General features: G+C 43.4%; 1 protein-coding gene across 2 annotated transcripts in view; it reads left to right on the top strand.

Moving 5' to 3' along the window:
• The window catches only part of OGA (O-GlcNAcase), a 35,910-nt gene extending 19,567 nt beyond the window's left edge, over positions 1-16,343 (top strand). For both annotated transcript variants that reach the window (XM_075843001.1, XM_075843002.1), the window contains exons 10-16: positions 704-878; positions 4,559-4,644; positions 5,478-5,582; positions 7,342-7,430; positions 10,980-11,172; positions 13,056-13,215; positions 15,333-16,343. In XM_075843001.1, the coding sequence (XP_075699116.1) occupies positions 704-878; positions 4,559-4,644; positions 5,478-5,582; positions 7,342-7,430; positions 10,980-11,172; positions 13,056-13,215; positions 15,333-15,469 (945 nt within the window). In that variant the 3' untranslated portion in view covers positions 15,470-16,343. The remainder of the gene's footprint in view (positions 1-703; positions 879-4,558; positions 4,645-5,477; positions 5,583-7,341; positions 7,431-10,979; positions 11,173-13,055; positions 13,216-15,332) is intronic.
• Positions 16,344-21,644: the final 5,301 nt, after the last annotated feature.

The following is a 21,644-nucleotide window of genomic DNA, read 5'->3' as shown; positions in this document are numbered from 1 at the left end:
TCCTTTGCACAGCTTACTGGGATCTCTGGATCCTTTGCACAGCTTACTGGGATCTCTGGATCCTTTGCACAGCTTACTGGGATCTCTGGATCCTTTGCACAGCTTTTTGGGATCTCTGGATCCTTTGCACAGCTTTTTGGGATCTCTGGATCCTTTGCACAGCTTTTTGGGATCTCTGGATCCTTTGGACAGCTTTTTTGGATCTCTGGATCCTTTGCACAGCTTACTGGGATCTCTGGATCCTTTGGACAGCTTTTTTGGATCTCTGGATCCTTTGCACAGCTTACTGGGATCTCTGGATCCTTTGGACAGCTTACTGGGATCTCTGGATCCTTTGCACAGCTTACTGGGATCTCTGGATCCTTTGCACAGCTTACTGGGATCTCTGGATCCTTTGGACAGCTTTTTTGGATCTCTGGACCCTTAGGACAGCTTTTTGGGATCTCTGGACCCGTAGGACAGATTACTGGGATCTCTGAAATCTTAGCACAGCTTACTGGGATCCCAGGATCCTTTGTACATCTTACTGGGATCCCGGGATCCTTTGCACAGCTTACTGGGATCTGTGGACCTTTAGCACAGCTCTGGGTGTTTCTATAGATGTAAGCCGAATACAAAATTATCTAAGGCAGATTAATAGATAACGTCTCCCTGCCTGTTTCATTGTATTTCTTGATGTACTTTATTCTTTTTTGCATTGCAGATCTGTGAATGGAGAGCCAGGGCAGGAAAGTTCGAAGAGATGTGCAACGTCATAATGACCATGTTCACCCGACTTTCCAACTCTCCGAACAAGACCATCCTCTATGATCTGTACCCCTACGTCTGGGATATTAAGAGTATCATTTCTATGGTGAAGTCGTTTGTTCAGTGGCTAGGTACGTGATGGAAGGATTCCTTCAGCTGTTTTCACTCTCCATGCCACAGTTGCTTGCTCCGGGGTGAACAAAACTTGGATAATTCCTGATCAGGAGTTTAGACATTTACGAGTGAAGCTTTATCTTCCTCTTATTCGATAGTTTTGGAATGTTTTATTCCCCCTGTGGGCTTATGCAGTCATAAAATCTGGAACTTTTGTTGTTTGTGTTACTGTGGACTGGTCTGAAAACAATTGGGCTCTGTTATATAGCAGCGATCAGTGGGTAGCATTGTTTTACCATACCATGGACCCAGCAGCCCGCTGCTTGTTGTGTGGCGATAACATAATTGCTATTTTTAACAGAAGAATTCAGGAGCTACAATTGGAAAGGAAAAAGGTGACATCCCCCTAGCGCCCGCGAGCTTTGCGCAAGGCTATTCTGGTGCTGTAGGGCATTTATATGATTGATATCCTGGCTAAATGGGGTGGGCTTGAATTTGGACAAACCCAATGTTGTGCATCTATAAAGATAGGTGCACTGGTTTGTGTTTGCAGGTAAATTTTCAATTTTGGTAATTTCTATAAATTCATTGCGTGCACCAGCATGGCCTGGACTACTTGCGTAGCCTTATTTTTATTTTCAGGTTTCAAAGTCGCTTAAAGGAGCAGTGTGAAAACTTGCTTATATATGACACAGCAGGCAGCGATGCTGGCGTTCTCTGAGGAGCACCCGAAAAATAAGCAAAGCGTGCCACGTATGTGGCTCTGAGTCTAAATTTATTGCAAATCTAAATTATAGAACCCAAAATTTGTTACATGGGACGTTTTTGTTAGGAAGAGCTTTTGCTTCCTTGCATGAGTTTCATAGATACAAATGGACAATCTTTGTAATGGACTTGAGTCAAACACAGAATAAATCCGAATTGGTGAGAGTTATTTCCCGTAAATGGCGTATCCGAGCCGCAGTTGCTTTCAGATCTTAAGCAGGTAGTGTGTCCTATTCTCTCACTTACTAACCATTGTATTGTGTCTTCCTCATTGTGCACAGATGGGAGAGACCTGAGCACAAGTGTCTGCTGCTATTGGATGGAGAAAGAAAGATGCATACCGTGCTCTGCAGCGATGTTATATATGTGACCTCTGTAGATAGGGAGTGTAGAGCATCCTGGGCTTTATGGATAAACTAAAGTCACATTTGTTAAGCCATTTTTTATTTTTTTACTCCCAGGAGATCAGACATTTCTCCTAATGCTTCTCACAATCACGTGACTGGCTGTAAGACAACTGGCTGCAGCAGGAGCCCTCCCCCACTTCTTTGTCTGCAATAGCAGACAAAGAATATTAAGCCCCACCCTTGGCTAAGCTCCACCTCCTCAGCCATTTACCAGCTGGAAATAGAAGCAATGTATGAATATGTTAGGAACATGCAGATCATCCTGCTGACTGGATAAGTTGATCTGCCGTATTTTACTTTTGTCATTCATTTTGAGCTTTAGCGTTCTTTTAATAATTACCACACAGGGGCTGTAGCAAGTTTTGCACTCTTGCTTTGCAGCGGACTAGGGGTGTTGCATATGGAGCAGTCTCCTGTCACCCCGTTTCTCACGCGGGCTATTGCGATGTGATGAGAGCAGCTTCTGTCATTGGGTTGGTAGGGTACCTGTCGTGGTGGTGACCTGGGTCAGTTATCTGGGATATTTGGATTTCCCAGCAGCCTTGTATGATTGGCGAACTTCTCCCAACTGGAGCGATGCTGATAATCACATTAGGTGATGACTGCGATTATTGCTTCATATCGTAGCGATGTCTTCGGCAACGTTGTGACTATCGCACTGCTTTTATGTTAGCATGTTTTACGATATTCTCCGTGTGCCACTCCCCAGATAATGGATTAGATGGCAATCTTCCTGAGCTATCAGGCCGTATGACTATAATCTGATTCTCAAGCTCGCCGCGCTGTGTCTCGTAACCTCTATTAGTCCATAAAAACTGAAATCCTCGAGTAACACAATGTAAATGTAGAAGGTGACTGTCCGTATATCACCGGGGAGTACTACCTAATGTATATTCCCTGATCACCAAATAATACACCGCTTCTCCCAGTGTCCTAACACAATGCAGAACCCCCTGTATGAATCGGTGTGTCGATCCTCTCATTTATTAATACTTGGGACGCTGAACTCTAAGCCTCATATCCATGGGCCGCGCCTGTGCATGCAATCTATTGTTCCATGTTATCAGGCTGACTAGTGTTTACGGATAGGAAATCTCTCTACCCCAATGATCACTGCTTTATGTGACTATTTTCCAGAGACCTCTACATCCATATGTGACATTAGGTTTCCCTTTAACTGTATGTCTCTGCAGGGTATTGACCCCAGTGACTGTTACCAGTCTATTTCTGAACACTGCGTATAAATATGGCTGTTGCCTATTGTACGGTAAATCTATAGCTGGCCTTCATATTAATACATGAAATATTAATGCGCACTAGAGCTATTGCTGTGGTCAGTCTTGGCGTTGCAGGCTGTAATTCATTATATGTAGTTCTCCCTGATCAGCCTTTATGGGAAGCTGTGGATGTGGATGTAACCGTGGGACGTTCACTGGCAATAAATGTCTTTTAATAAAATATTAGCGCTGCAGTCTGTCCTGAGGGCCAGAATTTACCCATAGGCCCATACTTCTGGTTTGTAAATGCATAATATATTCTATCGATATTCAATAAAAAAAAAAAAGAATATACCTACAAACACTATTGGTGTTAACATTGGAACTGCATTGTGCTCTTTTATTCACAGTTACAGTATAGTTTCTCCATTGTAGCAGCTTGTGGCTGTTACATAAAAAAAAAAAAATCCCATGCTATTAAAGGTCCGCTAAATGTTCATGGGTTACCCTGCACACGTGACAACCGAGCCTTGCCCGGGGTAGGACAAATTGGGGAATAAACTTGAAAAATAATAAATATAATGGATTTATCTTCTACTATTCTGCACTCCTATCAGATTATTCTTTATAGGATAGTATTAACAGTCGGACTTGGAGATGATGCAATGACTGTAAGGGCGATTTAAATGGCATCTCTGGTTTGCTGGTACGTATATAAGGGACTGGAATTCTTTGCAATTCCCTAAAATACTTTCATGAGCATAATCGATCCTCCAGCACGTGAAAGCAATAGGAAGCTAGTACGGGGAAGCCGGGATTCAAACAACCAAGTCCGGACTGTTAAACGCAATGTACAGCAATTTGGAGCATTGCTATGTAGCAGAGACTGTATCTGGCTATCGGCTGCAGGACGGGATATAGTAGACAATTGCTAATAGTGCAATTCCATATTAGCAGTTATAATGCCCCTAGATTTGGAGGGACTTCATTTTTTTTCTCCTGCATAAGGTGGCAGCATGGAGTGAATGGCTGATAAATGTGACTTCAGAATAATAATTCGTAGGGCTGTAATAATGCTGGCTTCCACTAGCTGTGAGCGCGGCAGGTCTGGAGTTGCATCACTTTTTCGGGTTTTTTTTTTTGTGTGAGGGGGGGGTAACCGCACAGACTTATTACAGCCTTGCAGCTCTGAGGTTAGTGAAGTTAGAGAGCCTTTTCCAAGTTTTTTTTGCTGGAAATGTAGACTCTCAAAAAATAAAATAAAAACCCCTTCATGTAACGTTCTCCGCTTGGATCTGATTTCAACAGGGTGTCGTAGTCAATCTTCAGCACAGTTCTTAAGTGGAGACCAAGAGCCCTGGGCCTTTAGAGGAGGTCTAGCAGGAGAGTTCCAGGTATCAATATGAATTCAAAACTGACTTTATTTTTGTTCACACGTTATTTCCGATTCTGTGGCTGAAAGGCTTGGTCTGCTGAAGGCTTAGACTGTAACAACCTAATATATATTCTCCTTTATTGTTCTTCTTTTAACCGTCCCTGTTTTCCAGGTGGAGGAGACGTTGTGGTCCCATGCGCCGGCAGCGAGTAGCGCGTTGCGTTTCACACTGTTCCTTTGCAGGTTGTGCAGCGCTTGCCACTTTTGCGCGCAGCGAGCGCAGGCTTGGTTCTCACAAACTGAAATTCCATGAACAAAGATTTCTGTTTAAGGCTGTGTCAGTGTCAAATTGAAACAGTTTAACTGGGGATGATGAAATACAAACTTGCTCATGGACTTTCACGCGCTGCTGATGTTTTTTTTTTCCCTTTCACAGGTGTCCTAGCGCGTGCTGCATGTGGTGGTTTAGTACTGTGCGGGGTGGCACGCCTCCTCTTGTCACAGTCTACCCTCTTCAGACCAATCCTCTCCATGCGCCATACGCACTCTGGCGCTTTCCTTGACCTGTGAAGGTTGAACAGGTAGCCAAAAAGTTACCATAAGGGGCGCAATGATGTGACTTGACGTTGCTGTGCACTTTTACTTTTTTGCTGAGCAATTCCAGCAGTGGCATGTTCATTTTTCAACAATACCCCTTCAGCTTTTTTTAATTTTAATATATATATATATATATATATATATATATATATGAATAATATATTATATATTTTTTTTATTTGTTCTCTCTTTTTTTTTTTGCTTTAGTTCATTATTTCCAGGTCTGATTTTGTCTTTTGTCCTTATTTTTCACAGCGTTTTCTTCCAATTGAGGGCGCTAATGACCTCTTTTTTCAGCCTCCTCCCTTGATGCCCACTTCCAAAGTCTACACAATAAGACCTTATTATCCAAAAGATGAGGTGAGTCTCTAAATGCGGTAATATCACTGTTCTTGTAGGGAGTATATATAGTAATTGCAGTAACCACGCTTGGGACTTTTAGCACAGTATTGGGGTCCGTGATAATATCTGTGTCATCTACATATAAGAGAAGGGATAAAGTACATAGTACAGCTGAGTGGGTTCAGTGCAGTTTATTAGTCGCTGCCGTTATTCTCTTCTACTTAATGCCCAGTGGGTGCTAATTACCAGAAAGGAGTCGAGGAGCTGGTCACTTGATCCATCTTGGCCAATCAGTCATGAGTGATACGCAGATTAACTTAAAGAGGCTCTGTCACCACATTATAAGTGGCCTATCTTGTACATGATGTGATCGGCGCTGTAATGTAGATTACAGCAGTGGTTTTTATTTAGAAAAACGATCATTTTTGACGGAGTTATGACCTATATTAGCTTTATGCTAATGAGTTTCTTAATGAACAACTGGACGTGTTTTACTTTTTGGCCAAGTGGGCGTTGTACAGAGGAGTGTATGACGCTGACCAATCAGTGACCAATCAGCGTCATGCACTTCTCTCCATTCATTTACACTGCAGATGGCGATATACCTATATCGCTATGTGCAGCCACATAAACGCACAGTAACGTTACTGCAGTTTCCTGACAGTGAATATACATTACCTCCAGCCGGGACATGATGTATATTCAGAATCCTGATACTTCGCTAACACAATCCCGACACTACAGCACAGCAAGCGTAATCTCGTTTGAAATGACAGTTTACAGCATAATCTCGCGAGATTACGCTTCCTGTGCCGTAGTGTCGGGATTGTGTTAGCGAAGTCTCAGGATTCTGAATATACATCCTGTCCTGGCTGGAGGTAATGTATATTCACTGTCAGGACACTGCAGTAATGTTATAGTGTGTTTGTGGCTGCACCGTGATCTAGCTATATCGCTAGTGCTGTGTAAATGAATGGAGAGAAATGTGACCAATCAGTGTCATACACTCCTCTCCACAACGCCCACTTGGCCATATAGTAAAACACGCCCAGTTCTTCATTAAACTCATTAGCATAAAGCTAATATAGGTTATAACTCCGTCAAAAATGATTGTTTTTCTAAATAAAAAACACTACTGTAATCTACATTACAGCGCCGATCACATCATGTACAAGATAGGCCACTTATAATGTGACAGAGACTCTTTAAAGAGCCGTATAGTTCTAAAAGGTACACTGAGCAAAACTGATACTGTGATGTCTAGTGCAGGAGCTGAGGGGCGATGCATGACACAGGTATTTAAAGAACGCAACAAAAAAAGTAATCCTGGTGTCATTCTCCACCCCATCAGCGCCTGCACTAGGCAAACCACTGGGGAAGAAGTCTCTGGGAAAATAGTTTACAATAGTTTTGTCATGTTACTTTTTTTTGTAAACACCTATTGACAGAGTTGGTCTAAATCTTGGCGCGCTGCTGAAGAATGCTGAAAGAATGGGTCTGTTTCTAGGGATGACTACCTTATTTTTTTTTTTTTTTTTTTATGTATTGAAAAGTGTTATTTTCTATACAAAGGAATCCCACAAAAAGCGTATGCCACTATCATTTTTTAATTTACAATGGAAGTCATTGAGCGATGTATGCAACTGTACAGCATATAGTTACATACGCCCGGCCCATACATTCGATGTATACGCCAAATGTGCCCTTCAAGCAGAGTCAAAAGAGCCATTGTGTGTGTATATATATATATATATATATATCTTGATTTATTTTCTAGGCGTCTGTGTACAAGATTTGCAGAGAAATGTACGATGATGAGATGGACGATCTGCCGTTTGAGAGTCAACCCGACTTGATAGGAGATAAGTAAGTGCACAGGGAATAGTTTTATTGATTTTCAGACCTATTTGATCAATGAATATTTCTGAAAATGTCGTCGTTACAAATATAAGGGAAGTTCATTCTGCAAACAAATGTTGCTGGTTTACATTGCAATAAAACGATTTGATACAGGACTGCTGAGGAGGTGAGTGAGCTGTAGCACTTGGGCGTGTGGTCGCAACGGTACCACTACGCCTTGATTTCTGTAGGTTTCAAATTAGAAGTAGGTATATATATATACACGAGCTCGGTGAGTCAAATCACTCAGACCATGTTCTCAAAAGGAAAGACTCCAATTTATTATCATACACAGCGTATATTTATAAGACACAGAACAAAGAGCATAACTCATATTGTAATCAGCAAAGGGAGAATTCCTCCCTCTGACCTGGAGCTCCATCCCAAACTGTTGCTAGAAGTAACTATTTTACTGCCAAGAAGAAATACCTTAAGTAATCTGCAGAGCATCTGCAGACTATTACAAGGCAAACGAAAAGACAAAAATGAATATCACACTGTGCAGTGTATACTGACACAAAATACAAAACATGGAATTGTGAAATTATTCCTTCACAGGCGTCTATGCGTTAAGGCTTTATTCAGACTGGTGTCATGGGTTTTATCTGTACACGATATATAAAATATCCATATAAGAAATCCTAACCGATCACATCGGCTTGCACTAAAATTAAAAATAATTCTAGCATTGTTACAAGGCTCTTCCTCTACCTTTTTTAAAGGGATTGTACATTAAAGTTTAACTGACATTTAAAGCTTTACTGCCAAACACTTGCCACGACTATGATATGAGGCTAGAGACCTAGTGGTCCTAGGCCAGTTGTGTATTAACCCTTTTACTACCAAGGAGGTAAGTAATACATCATGCTTAGCTCTTGGTATCATACTATAGTCTAATATCTTAGCTTTCAAATGATACCATGATCATAGCTCTGGGAGCAATATTTGGGGCGCAGCACTCCTTTAAATTCGGGGAGCAGGATTAAAAGTTTTACTTCCTAGTTTTGTGTCGGGGGAAGCTGCAAGCGAGAGCAGGAAGATGGATCACAGCCTGTCACTGTCATGTCTGCCCCTGTACAGCCTGTCACTGTCATGTCTGCCCCTGTACAGCCTGTCACTGTCATGTCTGCCCCTGTACAGCCTGTCACTGTCATGTCTGCCCCTGTACAGCCTGTCACTGTCATGTCTGCCCCTGTACAGCCTGTCACTGTCATGTCTGCCCCTGTACAGCCTGTCACTGTCATGTCTGCCCCTGTACAGCCTGTCACTGTCATGTCTGCCCCTGTACAGCCTGTCACTGTCATGTCTGCCCCTGTACAGCCTGTCACTGTCATGTCGGCCCCTGTACAGCCTGTCACTGTCATGTCGGCCCCTGTACAGCCTGTCACTGTCATGTCTGCCCCTGTACAGCCTTTCAGTGACCATTTGTCGACTCGAATGTTTACCGGCATTTGGATCATGAACATTTTTTTGTTTTTTTTTCTGTTTTGGTGATTTTGTGAAGACATAAGTGGCATGTATGAACTCTGCACACCCTGAACCTTTACTTTTATTTTTAGCCACAGACAGGACTTGATGTAGAATTGGCTTTTTTACATTGTATAAGGTGTTTATTTCCATACTGTGGGTATAGAGGCATAATATTTTCTTTTCCGTGTCATTGGGGCTAATAGAGATTACCGCGGTTATAGCTGCTGCCACTAGGTGGCGGACACTTAGTAAGTGTTCGCTTCCCCCACCGGCTATATCCCTCCTGCCGGGACGGAGCTAAACCAGTTTTTTCTTCGTGTCTGTAGGAGGCAGATCTACCTTCTCTTAAGGTAAATCTTTTTTATTTTTCTCTTTTAAGCCGGGAATACAGTGCTGTCTAGATATCTGTTACTCATAACAGAGAAGGCAGAACAGTGTGGCCTAACCTCACTGCTGTCTGCCCTGTCTCAAGAAGCCATGGTGGTGCAGCAGACCCTATAACCCTCCTCTTGCCTTCCAGTGTAGGGGCAATCAGGAGCCACCTTAGGCCTCATGCACACGACCGTATTTTTTCCCACCCGTAAATACTGCCGTAAATACGGGTCCGGTGTCACACGTATTCCACCCGTTTTGCACCAGTATTTACGAACCCGTGCCCGTAAATATGGGTCTGGTGTCACCCGTATTCCACCCGTATTTACGGGCACGTTTTTGGCGGCAAAATAGCACTGCACTAATCGGCAGCCCCTTCTCTCTATCAGTGCAGGATAGAGAGAAGGGACAGCCTTTTCTGTAATAAAAGTTAAAGAAATTCATACTTACCCGGCCGTTGTCTTGGTGACGCGTCCCTCTTCACATCCAGCCCGACATCCCTGGATGACGCGGCAGTCCATGTGACCGCTGCAGCCTGTGATTGGCTGCAGCGGTCACATGGCCTGAAACGTCATCCAGGACGTCGGGCCGGATGTCAAGAGGGACGCGTCACCAAGGCAACGGGCGGGAGACCGGACTGGAGGAAGCAGGAAGTTCTCGGTAAGTATGAAAGTCTTTTATTTTTATTTTTTACAGGTTTATTCTGATCGGTAGTCACTGTCCAGGGTGCTGAAAGAGTTACTGCCGATCAGTTAACTCTTTCAGCTCCCTGGACAGTGACTATTTACTGACGTCGCTTAGCAACGCTGCCGTAATGACGGGTGCACACATGTAGCCACCCGTCATTACGAGAGCTCCATAGACTTCTATGGACTGTCCGTGCCGTTATTACGGCCTGAAATAGGTCATGTTCTATCTTTTTCAACGGCACGGGCACCTTCCCGTGAGAAAACGGGAAGGCACCCGTCGCCAATAGAAGTCTATGAGCCCGTTATTACGGGTCGTAATTATGACCCGTAATAACGGGAGTTTTTACGGTCGTGTGCATGAGGCCTAAATCACAGTTTTTCCTACTTTCTCCATGGGGGGGGGGGGGTATGCTGATGGAGTGACCCAGCTGGACATCCAGGGCCCGCATTCTTTGTTTTGGCACATGGTTTGGAGCCACTTCTGGTGGCTTCCAAACCTCCATTTCTTGCCGTATTGGGCACCATCATGCTAAGGCACCCTCTTCCACTCTCTACCCTCTCCTTTTTCCGCTATGGCGATGTTTCGGCTGAACAAAACGGCGCTCCACAGTAGACCCATTATTTTGGCACCTGACTTCTGGCCCTGCTAGGCCACAAGGTTGGGGTAGGACTTTTTCCAGGTGGAGGGAGGACGCAGGCTTCCCATGGAGTGCGCTCTTTCCAGCGGCACTCATTGGCTGGCTGGTCTTCCCGGGCTCAGTTCCTCTTCTTCTTCTTCTTTTTTTTTTTTTTTTTTTTTTTTTTGGCGGTTCTAGATTACGAGAGAGTTTTCTCGGTGGTCTGCAAAATGTCCTACAGACGAGACCCGTAAGGGAGTTCCAACCATATTTGTGTGCACGTATGTGTGTATTTCTATGTACGAGTATATGAATTGTCATTGTAAGTTCTGAACTTTTTCTAATACAGCGCGTTTTCTATCCTCTAGGCTCGTTGGCGGCCTTCTGTCTCACAGTCTTGACTACTGTTTTGTATTGGAAGACGAGGATGGGATATGCGGCTATGCTGTGGGCACCGCAGACGTGTCGCCTTATCTTACAAAATGCAAACATTCCTGGATACCTTTCATGCAGGAGAAATATACAAAACCGAAAGAAGACAAAGAGCTCTCTGCAGCAGAGGTACGAGTTCTATCCGTTTTAGTACTTTTATCCTTATGCTAATAATTTAATCTCCAGCATGATCATGGGGTCGGAGCACAACGTGGAAAAGGCAGGTGTATAGATGGAAGAGACACCTGCACTTCATTATTAAGCCAGTATCTATTGTATAAACTCCGTATGTAGGCTCAACGCCCACATCCGAACATCCAGAAATCGAAAGCATCAAAATAGAACGTAGAACCTGAAACAACCTAAACACGTGAATACTAAACGGCACGTCTATCCTCTCACTTGTCCCTCACATTGAGCAGCTGGCCTAACAGCCCATAGATTTTGCAAGAGTATTCCCAACTTAGACATTTATGGCATATCCACAGGATATGCCATAAATGTCTGAATGATGCAGGTTCCAGCTCTGGCACCCGCACCTATATCGGGAAGATGGATATGCCATAAATGGGATAGCCCTTTCATTTCTATTGTGGGCTGCATGCGCTGACTCCTGTCCATACAAATGGGAGTCAGGTGATCGATGTCAACATAGGTGTGGGTGCCAGAGCTGGGACCCACGTCGTTTAGACATTTTATGGCATACGTCTACATTGGGAACAACCCCTTAATCTTTTGTGGGCTGCAGACCCGTGCCTAACGTTGTGCTGTTATAAGAAGCACAGATCAGACACGATGGATGTTTCCCTGTCAGATTCTATTGCTTCCCCTGAGATAAGCAGCTGTTCGCATCCCATGATGCCACTTATCTTCCCCATGCTTTATAGAATTATCATACACTTTCAGTTCGGTATTTAAACTTTTGGTTGCAAAAATTGTATTTCCTGACCATTCTGCTCATGATTTTTTTGGTATTTTCTCCTTAACCACCAACGTAAGAAAAACTTTCTATTGAAATAAGTTAAGAGATGTTTCTGTCTTCCTACACCTTTATTTGAAAGAGATTCTCTGCAAAAAGTTATCTTTCAAAAACATCTGATTACTATCCGAGCCTGGGATAGAGAATAACACGGCGTGTCTGCTGCCAAACTCTTTCCCCCTAATTTATTGTCGGCACAGTGACCATCCAGCCGTGAGCTGAGCAGATGAGTCACGTCTGTCAGTTTGGTTACTAAGGCTGCGCTGCCTAAGGCGTCAATCACATGACTGTATTTTTCATCAATCTGTAAATACGGATCCGTAGTCCTTTATGGTCATCCGTAAATCATCCGCATACACGAAAGTGTGTCCGTAAATAAGGTCCGTATTGCATCCATATTGACAGATCCACTAAAAAAAGGAGGAATTTAGGGTAATCCCCTGGCGTTACATAGCAACGCTTCCGTAATTACGGACGGCTACGATGCACATAGGTAGCCATCCCTAATTACGGAAGCGACCATAGACTTCTACGGAGAGTCCGTGCCGTAAATATGCCCCATGCACACGACCATAAAAAAATCTTTGCAATTACGGACCCATTCAGTTCTATTGGCCGCGGACGACTTTCCGTATCGCTACGGATAGGTGTCAGTGTCGTGAATTATGGTGCATGTCCTATTTTACGGGCTGTGCTCCCCTTGTATGGGAGAACAGGCCAAAAGTGCGGGCAATCGCGGGCCGTGATTACGGGCACGGCCGTGTGCATGAGGCCTTACGGACAAAAAAAGGACGTGTTCTATCATTTCTACAGCACGGACACCCATCCGTAAAAATACGGAAAGGTGTCCGTAGCCCATAGAAATGAATGGGTCCGTAATTACGGAAGAGAAATACGGTCGTGTGCATGGGGGCTTAAAACCATATTGTTTTCAATGGAGTTGTCAAGCCGCGCGTCCCAGTCTCACAATATACCCCTGTGCCAATACTGTAATGTCATTTGTCACTTGTCTTTATCTCTGTCTTCCCTGTAGAAAATAATGCTCAGTTTTCATGAGGAACAAGAAATCTTACCCGATACATTCCTTGCTAATTTCCCATCTTTAATAAAAGTGGATATTCATAAGAAAGTCACGGATCCCAGCGTAGCCAAGGGAATGATGGCGTGTCTCCTGTCTTCTCTTAAGGCCAACGGTAAGTCTTGAGCAGGGGAGCTGCGTGTAGTGATAATGCAGCAATGCATAGTGGAGGCTCTGAGAGCTGCGTCTATACAAAAATTACTTCTCTCCTATTTGTGGCCCGGCATTATGTGCTTGTGATATCCTGGGTGTGATGTCAGGCCAGGAAGTAGGTGAGAAGATCTGTGCTCCTCTCCTGTTTCCTTTTAAGGGTTAACATAGTGTACTCATGGGGAGAAAGGCACAACGTTCAAAGAGACATAGACTGAAAGGGGTGGTCTAGGATTAGAAATAAGGGTCTGCTTTCTTTCCAGAAACAGCGCCACTCTTGACTGTATGCTGTGTCTGGTACTGCAGCTCAGCCCGTTCACTTGAATAGGTATAAGGTGCAATACCAGATACAACCTATGGACAGGATTGGAGCCGTTTTGAGAAAAAAAAACGAAGACCCTTATGGCCATGTTCACACAGGGCAGATACGCTGCGTAAAGGTACACAGCATATCCACCCTGGCGGCCGCAGGAAATTCCGTCCGAAAAACTGCAGTTTTTTTTGGCCGCTGCGGACAACTGCACGTTAAAAAAAAAAACGCACATTCCCTCTGACGTCCTGCAGATCGGCCTTCTAGGATCACGTTCTATCCCATGGGACCGCTGCAGCCTGTGATTGGCTGCAGCAGTCACATGGGAAAAAACCTTTTCCCAGGAGGCCGGCCTGATCGAAGAAGCACAGAATTGTGGGTAAATATAAGCTTTTTATTTTTTTTCTGAGCTGCTTTCTTTGCGGGTTAATCCCAGATTAAAATGCAACATCTGCTATTTGTTGCGGGTTTTACCTTCCCATTGAATTCAATAGGCAAAACCCGCAACAAATAAGCAGCTATTACGCAAATACAATTGACATGCTGCAGACTAAAAAAAACAAAAACACCGCAGAACAATTTCTCATCGTTTTTTCCGCTTATTTACGAAAACCGCAAAAGTTTGTACTGCAATTTGCGTTTTTTGACGCGGTGGCGTTTTGTTTTTACATAAAAATGCAGCCATTTGCGGTAAAACTGTATGCGGGTTTTAACCGCGCATCAACAGCTATTATACCGTCTGAATACTCACCTACTCAATAATTATCAGGGGCGTTCACATACTTTATGCTCATAGTGTCTGATACAACATTCTAAGCATCTATATCCTGAAGCTGAAAAATAACAAAAGGGCCTAAAACTCCTCACAGCTAAGGGTTTGTTACAATTGTATCCAGTTTAAGCAATACTGTGAGCTACATAAATTAGGCTCTGTTCACATCTGCGTTGGGGCCCCGTTCTGTTGGAAGTTTCCGGCAGAACGGGACCCTGAGCAGACACAAACTGACACCGACCGAAACCATCACCATTGATTTCAATAGTGACAGAGCCGGTGCCCGTGGTTTCCGTTTGCCTCTCTTGTGCACTGGACCCGTCGTTTTGCCGGAAGCAATAGCGTCGTCTACTACGTATTGGATCTATTAGAGAAGTATTAGATCTAATTTTCTAACGTTTCAATTCCTCATTATTTTTAAGAGTTCTGCTTGCTGTCAGTGAAGAAAGACAATCTTATTTACATCCAGAGGCTGAAAACCCTTCCTGATCTTGTCTGACTGACGTAAGTGCATGGATTATTACAACAGTTCTCTGATACACTGTAGCAAACCGTGCACCTGCGTCATCTGGGCATAATTAGGACGAGTTGTCAGCCACTGGATGTATACAAGTCTTTCTATTCACTCTCCGCAAGCAGAGATGTTGAAAGTGAAACAAATGATATTAGGAAGTTATTTAACTTAGAATTATACAATGATTATATAAAAAATGAAGACCTCTTTAAAGGGTTTGTGCAGGATTAGGAAAATATGTCCGCTTTCATCCACAAATTGCGCCACACCGGTCTACGTGTTGTCTCGTATTGCCGCTCTGCTCCATTGAGGTGAATAGGGCTGAGCTGCAATACCAAACAAAACCTGTTCACAGGGGTGGCGCTGTTTGTGGAAAAAACAGCGGTGTTTTGTCAAAAATGTTTCCACTTCCTTTCGCTTAAATGGCTGCGGATATTAGACGTATTATGAATTACTATATACAGTTTATTTTGGGCACATCTTTAGGTTCACGCGGTGCTTTCTGCGAGGTGAGACCCGACGATAAACGAATCCTGGATTTCTACAGCAAGCTGGGCTGCTTCGAAATCGCCAAAATGGAAGGATTCCCTAAGGATATTATTATTCTCGGACGAAGCCTATGAAGACTCGTTAATATTTTTTTTTCCCGTGCAGAATAAGCTATGAAGACAGATTGTAACACGTGTAATCATGCAAGATGGCGGCCGCTTTACCAACACGCTGTCTGGACTCTTCCTATGCATAATACAACCTTACGATCGGACGGCTATAAAAAGAAAAAAAAAAAAGTTTTTACGGCAAATGTCTATAATCTTCTGTTGGTTGTCTGCATGGCCTCTCACCCTCGGAAAAACACGTTCTCCATCATGTACTATGGGAGGAAATGCGCCTGATTTTGTGATTTTTGTTTTTATGTAGTTCTGATTTCAGTTCCTGATATTTCATTGCCTTCTTATTAAGCATTCGCTATTGTTTGTCACGGACAGAGGATTTCACAGGATTTCGATTTTTTTTTTTTTTTTTTTTTTTTTTTTTTTTTTTCCTTCCACGTTGCCAATTTTTGCTTTCTGCGAGCCAGAGAAACGGTGATGATACATATAGCACTTGGTATAGGGGCCATTGATATGATGTAGGACACAAAGGCCCAGCTTGCCAGTAAGGATGGATCCCCCAAGTATTGGGGGAGGTGAGAAGCCCTAATACTAGCTTAAAAGGCTCGCAACGCAAGAAAGAGAAGAGAAGCCTTCCTGTAAATGTTACTGTAGAGATCTGTATGTACAGTCTGTTTTCCATGTTATGTTTTTGTACATTATATTCTGTTTCTTTTTACAAGTTCTGATCCGGCATGGTTCACGGAATACCGTGGTTTAAAAAGAAAACCAACTCCTAAGTGCGTAAACGCCGCCGCCTTGTTTCTCTCTCTTTACACTACTCGTCCAGGAGATATTTCAGTTTAGGAATCTGATCATTAAAGTGAATGTCCACCTTTTGAATACAGTTTTCGTTTCTTTTTTTGTTCTCTAAATAGGTCCAAAGTTCTGTGCTGAAAAATTTCTTAAGAGCCCGTTCACATCTACATCGAGCTTACGGAACGGAAACAAACGAAAACCAATTGCAAAGGAAGCGTTACCGTTGAAATAGATTATAATGCACGCTGAAGGCTATGGTTTCCGTTCATCGATTCCTCCGATGGAGAGGGTGGACGGAAGCCTGGCGATGATGTGAACAGGTCCTAATATATCTTTATACCGTTCGGAGTTTTGTTTTTCCTGATACAACGCTCCAAATCCCCTGCCTTGACGTAGACTTAAAGGGGTTGTCCACCTTCTGACAACTGATGTCCTATCCACCGGATAGGTCATCAGTATAGCATCGGTGCGGGTCTGACACCCGTATCCCACACGATAGGCCGCTCCGGTGGCCTGCGGGCACCAGATGTTAAGGCACATAATGCAATGTACAGAGCCCGGAGACTGTACATACCATAGCGGCCGTGTTGCAGAACCGCTCCTAGTCACTTGAATAGGAGCAGAGCTGCAGTACTGCAGCTCGGCCACTATTCCGTGGCCGGATCGAAGAGCTTCCGGCATGCACCTTCAGTGCATGGAGGTACCGGACCAGCTGATCTGTGCAGGGCCCGGGTGTTGGACACCCACAAATCATGTACTGATTACCTATTTGGTGGATGTCATCTGTTCTCAGAAGGTGGAAAACCCCTTTAAAGCATCCCTAACCTTTTAGTTGACTTTTCAGAATAAGCTATCATGTGTCTGTAAATGAGGAATAATACTATTTCTGTCCATTCTATGAATTGTATTCTGCATTATGTAGCAGTTTTCCCCTCCGTGGGCTCTCTTTAAGTCTCCGTTTTCTCTGAGCTAGTGGGCGGAGACTAACGGCTATCATGTCTTCTATACACTGCGCACATAGAGTAGAAAACATCCTGCGCTATCACATATAGAGAAGCAGGAGCATAGGGCAGATTATGCAGCAGTGTAGCTGTGAATCCAGCACTGGGGATTGGGGGGGGGGGGGGGATATTATACTTACTAGAAGCTGCAGCAGTGTCTTTGTCTTTCTGTTCCCTCCACCCCTCTCCATAGACTTCTATAGGCAGCATGTAACCTGACCCGACTCATATCTCAGATGAGATTTTAACAGTGACTTTTGAGTGAATGATCAGCACAGAGAGGAGGGGGAGAAGTGCCTAATAAGTAGAGAGATGCATTTTTCTGTAATAAGATATATTACAAAGTTTCTTATAGTCGCTTGTACCATTTACATAACATGCTGGCTACCTCTAACCACCACTAGAGGCAGCAGACCGAATATTGTATTATTACCGAGTCCAATATATAAACACTAAGCTCCCTCTAGTGGTGGCTGCAGGTAGTCAGTGTGTTATTATTAACCTTTCTGTCTGTCAGGGTATTTGAAGCTGTATATCAGAAAAACAAAGCTCTGACCACTATAAAGATAATCGGCACAGAATTTTGGACCTAAAAACAACATGATGGTAAAAGGTGGATATTCACTTTAAGGCTCGGGCTCCGTGATGGTTCTCAATGTTTTCCTAGTAAAAGGGTTGTCCAGGTTTGGAGTTGTTTTTTTTTATACTGATGACTTATCTACAGGTTAGGTCAGCAGTATATGATCGGTGGGGATCCTATGGATAGGTCAGCAGTATATGATCGGTGGGGATCCTATGGATAGGTCAGCAGTATATGATCGGTGGGGATCCTATGGATAGGTCATCAGTATATGATCGGTGGGGATCCTATGGATAGGTCATCAGTATATGATCGGTGGGGATCCTATGGATAGGTCAGCAGTATGAAAAACCACCCCCTGCCTACACAGCCCATTTAAGGGAAAAGACTGCCATGTTGGAATTCTTGTGATTGTCACATGACTTTTCTCTCTATATCTATTGGCAGTAATGTGTTGGTTTTACAGCAATCAGAAGTCAACCCTATGTCACTGTGGAACCCGAGCCTTAAGAGAAATTCCCACTACAATGTAGAAAATTCTCGGTAGATATAAGCCCACGAGGTGTCGTCCTCCTCCGCCAGGTCTAGGTTATTTGGTTTGTCCACCATTACAGCTCCCATAGGGCTTGTCACTCGGCTTTCTCCGACTATCCCCACTCCCACATTGCTGCACGGCCTGAGTTGTCATTCAGGACTAGTCCCCAACTACTGTTGGATCTCACCCAGTTTTTCCAGGAGCAAATATAACTGGGAAAGGGTTAAATCTTTTTGAGGATCTTGGGCTTATATTTACTATTGATATTTTACATCTCTGCTCCCCTGTAATTTTTAGGCTCTGCTTTTTTTTTGGGCACTTGGCAAGGACTTTCTGAGGAGGTCAAAGTTGAATGAAGCCGGTCGGAAAACAGTCAACTCTTCTTTTAAAGGAAATTTTGGGGCTTTTCAATTGACTGCCTAGCCTTAGGATCAGTGGGGGAAATCCCACTGATCAGCAGAAAGCAAGAACCACGGCCCCTTCATTGTTTTATGCAAGCACAGCGCTATACATGCATGTGTGGCTGTTCTTGGTACTGCAGCTCAACCCAGTCAAGTAAAGGATAGGTCATCAATTGGAAATCCTGTCTGAGCACATGCACAGTGTACATTAGAGGGATAAAGCCTTAGAGAAACAGGATAGCAATCCATGTCCCATCGCTATGGGGAAAACCAGAGCACAAATGTTTGTCCTACGTCTTTGGGTACAAGGTAGGTGCTGAGTTTTGGCTCCGTCTCTATACTGTCTGCCTATGTTTATACCGTTTGTATTGCCTTTACCTTGGGTTTGTCTTTTTTGCATGCAGTTGGCTGGTAGAGCTGTTAGTACGTGGACTCTGGCTATCAAGGGCTATGACTATATTGTGACGTGACGTGGCATGTGTATGTGTGTGTATGTGTATATATATATATACATATATACATATACATACACACACCGCTCTGCTGCTGACCTAGGAATGCCGTGTCAATAATATGAATTCATGGTTTGGAATCTTTACTATAAAAAGCAAATGTTTTCTCTTTTGATGACTTCAGACCTGCGTCCTTGTAGTGTTTTTGACCCCCCCCAAAACAGGTGTGACCGTTGTACCCAGGATGAAGACCTATTGCTGGGGGTTGGGGACAATTTACTGTATTCAATATTCATAAAGGCTAATCTGATATTCTTAAAGGGATATCCTGGACTGTAATACTGATAAACTATCCTTAGGCCATCAAAATCTGATCAGTGGGGGTTTAACGTCCAGCTTCCCCGCCGGTCAGCTGAATGAAGGAGTTGCGATGCTGCGTCCCTTCAACGTTTGCCCAGGCACAGCTCAGTACACTTGGTTGGGCCTGGTACTGCAGCTCCGTGCTATTCATTTGAATGGGACTGAACTGCTGTTGCAGCCCCTTCATTCAGCTGATCGGTGGGGATGTCGGGAGTCAGATTTTATTGGTCAATCTTAAAGGGACAGTGTCATGATTTTATTTTATTTTTTTTATATTGCTTTTAATAAAATATAAACAAAAATGTTATTTATTAGTGTTGTCACGTTCTAATTTTTACTGTGTTCAAACTTTTACTTCACTATGGGGGCTTCCATTTTTTTTTTCATCTCTGTATGTGTCGATTAACGTCACATACAGAGATGGAATACGGCACATACAGCCCCATAGAAAATGCGAACGGGAGCCGTTCCATTCTCCGAAGCGTACGCCGTCTGTGTGGGAACGGCGCATGCGCCGCTCCCACACAGACCAAAACAAAGCTCGTTTGCAGATCGAAATCTGACGCCATTTTCATGTGGACCGGAAGCCGCTGCCGGACAGTAAGAGGACGACTTCCGGCCGCGGCTTCCGGACAATATGTTCAACAAAGCAAAGGCGCAAGGAAGAGGAACGTAGACCAGCGGACGCAGGTAATTTATGTTCGTGTTATACTGTCTGCTGAGCCCTGTATCTAGTCCTCCTACACTGTGCAGTCACTCAGAAAATGGCGGCACACAGTGTAGAAGGTTTGAAGATTCAACCTCCTCCTTCTTCTCCTGGCACTAGCCAGAATAAGGGAGGGGGGGGGGGGGGGGGATTGTGTGAGGATACTAGAGCGAGTGTGTCTACTCCAAATCTGCAGCATAAATCAATGAAGTTGCTTTACCACATTGACCATGCTGCAATTTTGGGAACTGCTCCCTCTAGTGCCCAGCACATGGAAATGTTATAAATTAGAATCTGAATTTTTTCACAAGTCAGGAAATATTATAAATTAGATTCTAATTTATAATATTTCCTCACTTGTGAAAAAATTCAAACAATGTGTAATCACTCAAATACGAATTGTTTATCTAAAAAAATTATAATTTCTGGCGACACATTCCCTTTAAGGATCGACCTTCAATATTACAGTCTTTGCAAAACCCCTTTAAAGTCCTCATGTACTGCAGGTGATTTTCTACTAGATTTATAGTATATTAGTGGAGGTCTGACCTTGTGAGACTCCCATCATGGTTGATGCTCTTTCCCCTGTGGAGTCTGTGCGTGCATGGTTATAAATGTCAACGGTAGGGGTCTTATCCCACCAAACGTGATCAGCGGTGTGCCCAGTCTTTATACCCGTTGGGGATCGCACACCCATTTTTGGATTCCTGATGGTCGGTCATGTAGCAATAAAGCATTTATGCCATTAATGTCTATGACGGAAGAAATGGCTCTTAATAGGAACAAAATGGCAAGTGACGAGCCTACAAAAGGCCGCGACCATCACGACTGAAGATGAACTCGAGCAGTGGTTTCCCTTTCGGCTGGAATCACACCTTCAGTTTTTGACTCCGTTTTTGGAGAAGTGGATCCAACAGGAAGGAGACTTTTCAGGCTTTACTTTGTACTTCTATTTCCTTTTGGATCTGCTTCTAGGTCTGGCTCCAGAAACTGTGTGTGATTCCAGCATTAAACCAAATTTCAAGTTTGCTAAATGGTAGAGTATTTATTTATTTATTTTTGGTCCTAAATGCCCTTTCAAATTTTTTTTTCTACAAATTTGCTAAAACAGGAGATTTTTAGAAATATTTCTGCAGGTGTTTAAAGGGAAAGTGTCGCTAGAAAATATATATTTTATTTTTTTTAGTTAAACAGTTATATTCATGATTACACATTGTTCTAATTTTTTCACGAGTCAGGAAATATTATAAATTAGATTCTAATTTATAATATTTCCCAGTGCTGGTCACTAGATGGAGCAATTCCCAAAATTGGCATGTGGTAAAGCAACCTCATTGCTTTATGCTGCAAAATT

The sequence above is a fragment of the Rhinoderma darwinii genome, chromosome 11 (genome assembly GCF_050947455.1).
Source record: "Rhinoderma darwinii isolate aRhiDar2 chromosome 11, aRhiDar2.hap1, whole genome shotgun sequence".
In the NCBI taxonomy this organism is placed as follows: domain Eukaryota; kingdom Metazoa; phylum Chordata; class Amphibia; order Anura; family Rhinodermatidae; genus Rhinoderma; species Rhinoderma darwinii.
The sequence above is the reverse complement of the archived record's forward strand: the minus strand, read 5'-3'. Positions and strand labels throughout refer to the sequence as shown.